This window comes from Myotis brandtii, unplaced genomic scaffold (genome assembly GCF_000412655.1).
Source record: "Myotis brandtii unplaced genomic scaffold, ASM41265v1 scaffold1172, whole genome shotgun sequence".
Taxonomy (NCBI): Eukaryota; Metazoa; Chordata; class Mammalia; order Chiroptera; family Vespertilionidae; genus Myotis; species Myotis brandtii.
In genome coordinates, this window is record NW_005354058.1 from 260,916 (window position 1) to 272,554 (window position 11,639).

The 11,639-nt window shown below is 39.8% G+C and overlaps 1 protein-coding gene across 1 annotated transcript in view; it reads left to right on the plus strand.

Annotated features, from left to right (window-relative positions):
• Positions 1-4,573: 4,573 nt before the first annotated feature.
• Positions 4,574-11,639, plus strand: part of RMND5A (required for meiotic nuclear division 5 homolog A) — a 94,416-nt gene continuing 87,350 nt past the window's right edge. Inside the window, exons 1-2 of the mRNA XM_014530222.1 lie at positions 4,574-4,723; positions 4,891-5,032. Of these exons, the coding sequence (XP_014385708.1) occupies positions 4,574-4,723; positions 4,891-5,032 (292 nt within the window). The remainder of the gene's footprint in view (positions 4,724-4,890; positions 5,033-11,639) is intronic.

Sequence of the window (11,639 nt, forward strand, 5' to 3'; positions counted from 1 at the left end):
AGAGGAACAAATGTAATAATCTGAACAATAAAGATTTAATTAAAAAAATAAAATAAAAATTCCTTTATTTTACCCTTATTCTCTTTTTCTCAAACTTAAAAATGTGCAAGAATATTACCAAAACCTCCTTAATACCCTTCAGCAAGTCACCAGTTTTTAACATTGTTTCTGCATTTGTTTTATCATGTCTTTTCTCTATATTGTAGATGCATATTTTTTCTTGAATCATTTGAGTTACTTGCAGTTACCTTTCATATTTGAATGGTCGTTTGGCCACATATAGAATTCTACATTGGAAATCATTTCCTCTCAGAATCTTGAAGGCATCAATCCATTATCTTTCTTTCTTTCTTTTTTTAAAAAAAAACTTCTTTATTGAATTTATTGGGGTGATAAAATTATATAGGTTTCAAGTGTACAATTCTATAACACATCATCTGTATATTGTATTGTGCATTCACCACCTCAAGTCAAATTTCCTTCCATCAGTATTTATCCCTATAACTTCTTCTACCTCCCCCAGTCCCCCATTCCCTCCGGTAATCACCATGCTGCCATACTGCTATTTGTGTCTGTGAGTCTTGTGTGTGTGTGTTTGTGTGTTTTGCTTAATCCCTTCACCTTTTTCACCCAGCCCAGCAGCCCCCCTCCCCTCTGATAACTGTCAGTCTGTTCTCTATGAGTCTGTTTCTATTTTGTTTGTTAGTTTATTTTGTTCATTAGATTCCATGTATAAGTGAAATCATCTGGTACTTGTCTTTCCCTGTCTGGCTTATTTCACTTAGCACAATTGCTCTGCAGGTCTATCCATGGTGTTGCAAAGGATAAGATTTCCATCTTTTTTACAGTTTAGTAGTATTCCACTGTAAATGTACCACAGCTCCCCCCCCCCCCCCCCCCCCCCCCCCCCCACTCATCTACTGATGGACACTTGGGCTGCTTCCAAATCTTGGCTATTGTAAATAATGCTGCAATGATCACAGAGGTGCATATATTCTTTGATTAAGTGTTTTGGGTTTCTTCGGATATATTCCCAGAAATGAAATCTCTGGGTCATAAGGCAGTTCCATTTTTAATTTTAATTTTTTGTTAAACCTCATCTGATGATATTTTTTCCATAGCTTTTCAGAGAGAGTGGAAGGGAGGGAGGGGCAGAGAGAGAGAGAGAGAGAGAGAGAGAGAAACATCGATGTGAAACACATTGATTGGCAGGTAGTGAACCTAAAACCCAAAACATGCCCTTGACTGGGAATCGAACCCTTGACCCTTTGATGAGTTGGCCAATGCTCACTGGGACACATTGGCCAGGGCGTTCATTTTTAATTTTTTGAGGAAACTCCATGTTGCTTCTACAGTGGTTACACCAATCTGCATTCCCACCAACAGTACATGAGGGTTCCCTTTTCTCCACATCCTCACCAATGCTTGTTGTTTGTTGATTTATTATTTATTTTATTTTATTTTTAAAATATATTTTTATTGATTTCAGATAGGAAAGGAGAGGAAGAGAGAGATAGAAACATCCATGATAAGAGAGAATCATTGATCGGCTGCCTCCTACTGGGGATTGAGCCCACAACCCAGGCATGTGCCCTTGACCAGAATCGAACCTGGGACACTTCAGTCCGCAGGCCGATGCTCTATCCACTGAGCAAAACCGGCTAAGGCTGATTTATTGATCATAGCAATTCTGACAGGTGAGAGGTGATATCTCATTGTAGTTTTTATTTCAATTTCTCTGATAATTAGTGACATTGACCATTTTTACATGTGTCTATTGGCCATTATATGTCCTCTTGGAGAAGTGTCTATTCAGGTTCTTTGCCCACTTTTAAATTAGATTATTTGGGGTTTCTTTGGTGTTGCCATTAGCTTCTGGTTTCTGTTGTGACTTGCTTGTGCTCTCTGTAAGCTCTTCAACTTTTCTTTTCATCCTTGGTTGTCTGACCTTCTGTAGTGATGTGCAGTAGTGCAAGTCTGCTTTCCTTCACCGTTCTGAGTGTCCAGTGGGCCGTTTTAGGTCTGGGAAATTCTTTGATAATTTCCCTGTCCATTATCTCATTTTTCTGGAACTTCCATCAGTGAGATGTTGAAACTCCTAAATTGATCCTAGAATTTTATTCTCTTATTTCTCCAGTTTTCCTCTGTTGGCCTTTTGTTCTACTCTCTGGGAGACTTTTTCAACTTTATCTTTCACCCCTTCTACTGAATTCCTAATTCTGTCTATCCTACTTTTGTTTTAATTTTCAAAAGCTCTTGCTTGTCACAGGGACGTGCTTTTTCTATAGCAACCTTGTTTTTTCTTTTATGTATACAATACATTCTCACATCTCTCTGAAGATACTAATTAATAATGCTTTTACCCCAAGATTTCTTTTGCTCTTTATATTGCCTCTTAGATCTGGATTAACTTTCTATTTGTGTATTTTGTACTTTGTCTTTCATTTTAGAGGCTCTCTTTAATTACTTGGTAATTCTTTGCTTTCTCCTTGTTCACAGGTTTATAAATGTGAGGTGCTGAGAAGCTCATTGGAAGATTCTCTGTGAGTGAATGGGGCTCTGCAAATGTTTGGGGCCCAGCCATTTCACCGGAAGGATCTGTAAGTCCTTTCTCCTAGGCCCTTTGCTTTTATTGAAGAAGAATCCTACCTGGAAAGGTAAAGTATGGCTGTCAGTATCCTGGGACTGAGTGGGAGAAAGAGGCTGGGAATATCAACTCTTAGCCATTAGACTTGAACTTAATACCATGGTTTTCGGTAGGGTTTCTTTTCTTCACAAACCCATGCTGGTATTTCCAAGTCCAGAGCCTGTGTGTTCTCTTCAAAGGTTAAACCGCCCACCTTGCCCTGACCAGTTTGGCTCAGTGGATAGAGCGTCGGCCTGCGGACTGAGGGGTCCCGGGTTCGATTCCGGTCAAGGGCATGTGCCTTGGTTTCGGGCACATCCCCAGGTGAGGGGGGGGGGTGCAGGAGGCAGCTGATCGATGTTTCTCTCTCATCGATGTTTCTAACTCTCTCTCCCTTCCTCTCTGTAAAAAAATCAATAAAATATATTAAAAACAAAACAAAACCGCCCACCTTCTTCTGGGGTGGGAGAGGGACAAATGCCTGACTGCACAGGGTCTAAACCAGGGGTGGGCAAACTTTTTGACTCGAGGGCCACAATGGGTTCTTAAACTGGACCGGAGGGCCGGAACAAAAGCATGGATGGAGTGTTTGTGTGAACTAATATAAATTCAAAGTAAACATCATTACATAAAAGGGTACGGTCTTTTTTTTTTAGTTTTATTCATTTCAAACGGGACGGATCCGGCCCGCGGGCCGTAGTTTGCCCACGGCTGGTCTAAACTGTACTTTATGAAACTCTTAGTAAATCTTCCAGTTTTCAGCCCCAAACTTCCAACACCCCAGGCTTCCAAAGTGTTGTGCTTCCAATGTCTGAACTTTTCCTAGGTTTTGTGGCAGCATCTGTTTAGTGTGGCAAAGGTAGTGCCACAGACCACAGCTTTAGCCTTTCTTGCAGTTAGGTTCTGTGGCTGAATTGTGGCCAGTGGGAGGCTAGTCACCCTGATGTGTATGTACCCTTTCAGGCCTGGCCCTTATAAACAGCCATCAACCCTCTCCAGATTTGGTAGCCAGGAGGTGGACTCAGAGAATAGTCCTAAGAACTGCACTATTACAGGTCCTGGGGTCCCTGGGATTTGTTCTGATTTTTCACCTCCATCTTTTGATTATAGAGCTCTCTGCTTTTAAGACACAATCATTTCTACGGAGCTAATGGAGGAAGAAGGGTGGGACCTGTGGAAACCTCAGTATGATAGACAGGGACCGTAGGAAAAGGGATCCCAACATTTGCTACTTTGCCTTCTGGTAGGGGCAAGGAAATAATACCATTTTCTTTACTTTTCTCTCTTACCCCATTATCAAGAACAAATTTTGGTAAAAGAAGGTTAAAATGGCTAGAAATTGTTTAAAAAATGACTAGAAATCTAAGTCCTATGTAGGTAAGTTGGGTGTTTATCATCGTATGTCTGGTTATACCCCAGCTAAGCATAGATTTTAGGCAGGTCAAAGAGTGATTTTAAGTCTGTCTCCAGCATAGAAATATATTTCTCATTTCAAGGACCTAAATGTTCATTTCATTAGGAACTAGTAATAAAAACATGATAGGGTAGCCCTTGACTTAGAGAAGCTCACCCTTCAGCAATTTCTCCTGGGAGCTCTTTGCCAGATACACACTGTCAGGAGGTGATGCCAGGCCTGGCATCCATACCACCCCCAAAGCTACTGTCCCCCTAGCTTCTCCCCTCTCTGCCCATAGCTCCTCTACGCTTTTTTGGCCCATTCTTCCCCACACTTTCCATCCATGCACCAGCCCCCTCTCCCAGGAATCTCCTTAACAATTAAACAAAAGTAACTGAAAATTTATAAGATCTACTTCCTTATTACCAGACTAAGTGATTTACATTTTGAGAACTTAGCTATTGGACAGTATACAATTACATGGTTTCAGCTGATTTGAATATGGAATTTGTGGTCATTAAAAGAGAAGAGTTGAGATGACACCCTTCGGCATGCAGCTGCCTCACTACATTGTTTGTGTAAGAAAACCAGCTTTACCCAAGAGTGCCTTCTCCAGGGGCGTGCCTTGCCGTGACTGTGAGAACTGTCTGTCCTGTTCTTTCTATGTGGAGATGTCCCAGTTGACTGTCACCCCGGCATCGGTACCAAGTTGCTGTTCCAGTGCATGAAGGCCCTTATCTGCAGGAAGAAGCAACGTCCAGGAAGCGGTGTTCAGAGACCTGTCTGGCACAAAAACAGGCATCTTTCAAAGGGGGAACCTCTTTTCGCCAGAGCGATCCCTGCTGAAAGCGGCTTTCAGTAGAGCTAAAAGGAACACACCCTGGGGCAGCTCTGCTTTGAACGTTGCTGTCCATTTAATAAACAGCCCTTCTCTTCTGACCAGCGCCTTCACCTTCCAACACCAGGAACAGCAAGCAGCAGGACTGAGTATAAACACTTGGAAGACAAAGGTAAATAAGGGTGGAGTAATCAAATAAGTCACCTTTCCTCTTAGAGTGAACTGTCCCCTCCCCTGTCACGGGCAGCTACAGTGACACGTGGTCTGGCCATAGAACAGCAGGGCTGGCCGCACAATTTCCTGCCCAGTACAAAATGAAGATACACTCCCCTTGTTCAAAAAGCAGGAAAACTTGTACTGTTAAAGGCACTATATGAAGCCTTTCCTCTCTTTCCTGGTTGCTCTCTTGACCTGCCTGAGTGTTTTTGAATTTGCTGTTTAATGTAACGCCCTTGGGGAGGGGATACTCGCAGGGTAAGTGCAGGTCCTGCTGGGCAGCTGGACCCCCCCCCCCCCCCCCCCCCCCCCCCCCCCCTGCAGGAGTCTCAGTGCCTGAACATACTCAGTACCTGGACTGGGGGGTGGATGAGAGACCTTTCCCTGGCGAGTTTCCCCGCCTTTACTCCCCCCAAAAATTGTGGTGCCCTGGCAGAGACGACTGCTGTCACCCACACCTTGCTGAAAAGCATTCCCGGGGTGTGCGTGACACACCCCAACCTTCCTGGGCCTTAGCCCAGGGCCCCACTGGGGGCAGAGCGTCACAGCAGAACATGGGCCTCGGAACATGAGCCTCAGCAGAATACAACCTGGTTGTCACCTGGGGGGAAAGTGGCAGTGGTCACAGTGGGGAGGGCAGACGTGGAGAGGGTGAGGCCTGGCAAGGCTCCAAGCGCCAGGTGATGAGCACCGGCTGCCAAAAGGTGGGGAGCTGACAGCAGGCAAACCGCATGGCAGCTGAAGACTCCAAGGCACATGCTTCCAGTGTTCATCAGACTTCATTTACAAAACAGAAATTTAAAGAAAAAATAGAATTTTAAGGTGGCAACTGCATAGCAGTAGACACCAAGTGCAGGGTCTGTCTGAATGTGGGGTCCCATGCCACTGCTCTGTGTACACGCTTTGAAGCCTGCCATGTGGGGTAAAATTATTGAAATCAATGAAGGTCCAGAAAGGTCTTTGCTTTTTATCACATTTGTGGCATTTTTCATCTGACCTCATACACCATTTCATTTCTCTACCTTCTTCCCTGCCTAGATGCCATCTGCAAGGCTTGGCTCCTGCTCTTACCAACTATTCTCTGGCATATTACAGTCCCTCTCTAAACGTTATCCATGAAATAGAAATAATGCAATCATCTCACAAGATTGTTGTGAGCCCTGGCTGGTGTTGCTCAGTGGATAGAGCGCCAGCCTGCGGACTGAAGGGTTCCGTGTTCGATTCTGGTCAAGGGCACATGCCTGGGTTGCGGGCTCAATCTCCAGTGGGGGGCGTGCAGGAAGCAACTGACCCATGATTCTCGCTCATCATTGATGTTTCTAGCTTTCTCTCCCTCTCCCTTCTTCTCTGAAATCAATAAAAATATATTTAAGACAGAAAGATTGTTGTGAGGATTTAATGAAGTAAAGCTTATAGGGCACCAAGCCTAGTGACTGGCATATGTTTTATACAAATGGACATAAACATGTATAGTATTTACCCACATACAGGATACCCATACCTCTCTGCTAGGACACAGAGGGACAGTACCAGAGTACTTAAAAGGTACTTAATAAGTAATTTTGGACAAAAGAATACAGTTAGTAAGAACATGTTTTTACATGTCAATCTAGCTAATGGATGCTTTAGGCAAAATGCAATGCAAATATAACTTTACAATTTAAAAGAGAAACCAGTAAAACATTTTTTAAAATTTCAAACCTGTTGTGGTAGACTAATTCAGAACATAAGCTTGACTGAATTGACGACATGGAGAAAATGAAAAAATTCTGAAAAAAATATGATTTCAGAGTGAAAATAAGGCCTTATAAAAAAAAGAAATTTGTTAGCATGGAGAAGGGTAAGAAAGAACTTTAATAGCAATATTGCCTTCAGTTAAAAGTATGTATTTTGTTATAAAAGTAGCACATGTTTATTATAGAAAACTTAGAAAATACACATTAGCAAAAAAATTAAAAATATGCACACTCCCATCATTCTCACACAATGAGAAAATTTGTACCAATTGATATCCTACTGTAAATATAGGTTTGATACCCTTGATAATACTGAGGCATTTTTATTTTTTAAAGTATATTTACTAATTTTACAGCTAAAATGTCATCTCATTGATATTTTTATTTTTAAAATTTTTATTTATTGATTTTAGAGAAGGGGAAGGAGAGAGAGAGAGATTTGTTCTGGTTATTTATGCATTTATTGGTTGATTCTTGTACAGGCCCTACCAGGGATTGAACCCAAAACCTTGGTGTATTGGGATCACACTCTAACCAACTGAGCTGCCTGGCCAGGGCAAAAAATTAGAAATGTTTTAAAGTACATATAAAAAGTACGGAAAATAATAGAGCAGATGCAGCATTTCTATGTGTTTTTTCAGAAGGAAGGCCTGCTAGGGGTGAGTTAGAGGCTGTAGTAATACAATTTGCCATGTTGCTAGAAAAATAAGTAAAATGTTTACCTTTTTTCCTTACTGTTGTGCAAGAGTTTCTTGTACAATAAGGATGTTAACCTTTTTCTATGCCACAGAGCTTTTTTTTGTGACCAATTCATCAAAGTGACTGATAAGAGCCCTGGCCTAGTGGCTTGGTTGGTCGGAGCGTCATCCAGTACACCGAAAGATTGCGGGTTCCATCCCTGGTGATGGAACATAGCTAGGTTGAGGGTATGATTCCCCCATCAGAGTGTGTACTGGAGGCAACATATCAATGTTTCTCTCTCACATCGATGTTACTCTCTCTCCCTCCCTCTCTCTCTCAAATCAGTAAAAACATTTCCTATGGGTGAGGATTAAAAAATACATTTTTCACAAAGTGACTGATAAGAACAGAACAAAAATAAATTAGTTTAAATTAAAAAAAATTTAGTTGGACATGAGAAACAATTTCTTGACCATAGAGAGAATAAACTTAGGAAACAATTTGCCATTATAAAGTCTCTGACCCTCCATCTGTCTTCTATGATTTACATGAAATCTAATTATGTAGGAGACAGGAACTAGATCAAATGGTTGTTCATGTTTTCTCCTGGTTCTGTTTATTTTCTTAGATTCTAAAAAGCCTTAATTTCAGAATTAGTAGGGAGAGGCCTGGCTTACTTGGACTATTTGATTTAACTCGCATTCCTCACTATTATAAGCTAAACAACTGAACCTTTGCAGGACTTTTGAGTGAGGGCTGCTAAGTCTACTATTGTTTGTTGGTTCAGCAAGTAAATGTGAATTCCATTACATAACAACTAGGACAAGTGTTCTATTTATAAAAAAAACAGCATGCTTACTGCTGAGTCATTAGGAGTCATTGGGACTGTACACAAACACAGATATTCAACGCTAGGCAGGCATGTGGTAGTCCTTTGCAGGACTTTTGAGTGAGGGCTGCTAAGTCTACTATTGTTTGTTGGTTCAGCAAGTAAATGTGAATTCCATTACATAACAACTAGGACAAGTGTTCTATTTATAAAAAAAACAGCATGCTTACTGCTGAGTCATTAGGAGTCATTGGGACTGTACACAAACACAGATATTCAACGCTAGGCAGGCATGTGGTAGGAATGCACTTCTCTAGCCCCTTGCAGAGAGGTGTGAACATTTAATGACTTTCACTGGCCAATGAAACATGACAGGAAGGGACATTTTCACTTCTGGGACCAAGTTTTAAAACAAAAGATTTATATGTAGTTGATTGTATGTCACTGATACCTCAATAAAGAGGTATAATTTTATTCACAAAGTTTACATGTATACACATTTTATTAAAGTTTATAGTTTATAATAAACTGCATGTGTTTAAAGTGTACAATGTTATATGAGTATATACCCATGAAATCATCCCTACAATCAAGATAGTGAACATATCTGTCACCTCCAAGAGTTTTCACTTGTACTTTTGTAACCCCTCCCTCTCCCACCTCCCTGTCCCCTATTTCCAAGCAACCACCAATCTCCATTCTATCACTGTAGATTAGCTTTGAATTCTCTACAGTTTAGTCATATAGTAGGTATTCTTTTTTGGCTGGCTTCTTTCACTTAGCATGATAATTTTAAGATTCATCCATGTTGTTATATGTAGCGATAGTTCATTCAGTTTTTACTGCTGAGTGGTGTGTCATTTGATGAATATGCCAGTTTGTTTATCCATTCACCTGTTGATGGGCAGTTGAGCTGTTTCCAGCTTGGGTTCTACTACAAATAAAACTTCTAGCCCTGACCGGTTTGGCTCAGTGGATAGAGCGTCGGCCTGCGGACTGAGGGGTCCCGGGTTCGATTCTGGTCAGGGGCATGTGCCTTGGTTGCAGGCGAATTTCCAGTGGGGGATGTGCAGGAAGCAGCTGATCGATGTTTCTAACTCTCTATCCCTCTCCCTTCTTCTCTGTAAAAAATCAGTAAAATATATTTTTAAAAAAACAAAAAAAACCTTCTATTAACATTTGTGTACAAGTCTTTATATGGTCAATAATTATATTTCTTTTGAGCAAATACTTAGGAGTGGACTGAAGGGATCATATGTTCCTTGTATGTTCAACTTAAGAAACTGCCAAATTGTTTTCCAAAGTGGCTGTAATATTGACATTGTCACCAGAAGTCCACAAGGGTTTTAGTTCTTCTTATCCTCATCAATACTTGCTATGGCCTTGGCTGGTATTGCTCAGTGGTTGAAGCGTTGTCCCATACACCAAAAGGTTGCAGGTTTGATTCCTGGTCAGGGCACATACCTAGCTTTCAGGTTTGATCCCTGGCCCCAACACATATGGGAGGCAACTGATCAATGTTTCTCTCACATCAATATTGCTCTCTCCCCCCAAAATAAAAAATCAGTAAAAACATATCTCAGGCGAGGATTACAAAATAAAAAGAAAAAGCAATAAAGGACATCCAGATTGGAAAGGAAGAAGTAAAACTGTCTTTATTTGAGATGACGTGATAGTCTATGTAGGACATCCAATGGAATCTCCCAATTCTGTTGTAGGTTTAGAGTAAGCACGTTTAGCTAAGTTGTAAAATACAAGATCAACTGACAAAAGTCAGTTTTCCTATAGACTAGCAACAAACAATTGGAAGTTGAAATAAAAATTACCATTTATAATAGCATTAAAATGGAATAATTAGTGATAATTCTGACAAAAGATATAAAATGTATCTAAGAGAAATTAAAGAAATTAATAAAAGAGAGAGGTATACTATGTTCATGGGTCAGATGACTTAATACTATTAAGATGTCATTTCTCCAAAAATTGATCTATAGGTTTAATGCAATTTTAATCAAAAGCACATCAGGACTTATTATGGTAGAAATTGACAAGCTGTTTCTAAAATTCATGGAAATGCAAAGGACCTAAAAAAGTGAAAACATTGAAAAAGCAGAACAAAGCTGGAGCACTAATACTATCTAATTCTAAAATTATTATAAAACTTCAGTAATGAAGACAATGTAGTATTGGCACAAAATCAGAAAAATATATCAGTGAAATAAAACAGAGACTCCAGCAATAAACCCACACATATATGGACAACTGATTTTTTCAAAGATACAAGGCAATTTAATGGAAAAAGAATAGTCTTGTCATTACATGGTGCTGGGACAACTGGATATCCATATGCAAAAATCCACCACTAAACTATACTTCAATCCATACTTATGCCATATGTAAAATTTACTCAAAATAGATCTTAGATCTAAAACTATAAACTTCTTAAAATAAAAGATATAAATTAATCTTGAATTGAGTTAAAGATTTCTTAGATATGTACCATCCATTAAAAAGTACAATCCGTTAAAAAAAACACACCCCACAAATGAATATATTAGACTTAATCAAATTTAAGCACATCTCTTCTTCCAAGGACAATGTAAAAAGAATGAAAAGTGTAGCCACAGACTGAGAGAAAATATTTTCACATCATATATCTGATAGAAGTCTTGAATCCAGAATACATAAAAACTCTCAAAACTCAATCATAAGCAAACCAACAATCGATGCAAAAGATTTAAATAAAGAATTAATGAAAGAAGATCTATTTTAAAAAATAAACATATGAAAAGGTGCTCAACATAATTAGCCACTAGTAAAAGTTAAATTAAAACCACAGTGAGGTGCCACTACATACTTACTAGAATGGCTAAAATGTAAAACTTACCATTCCAAGTGTTAACATGATGTAGAAAAATTAGAATGCTCACACTGTTAGTGAGAATGTAAAATGTTATGTCCACTTTAGGAAAACCCGTTGGCAGTTTTCTTTTTAAGTTAAATATATATCAATCGTATGACTCAGCCATTTCACTCTTAGCTATTTTCCCAAGGGAAAAGAAAGCATATATCCATACAAAGACTTGTACATGACTGTGTATAGCAGCTCTATTTGAGATAGTCATGTATTCACTTATCTAAAACTCACAGCCGCCCTATGCGTTGTGTCCTGTCATTATCCCCATTTTCCAGGGATTTGTTAGGAAATGAGGACGTGAAGCATTAAGTTGGTCACTCATGCTTGTCCACCACCAAGACTAATAATAAAACCTGCCTCAAATATACATTACATATTACACATTACACACTACATATTA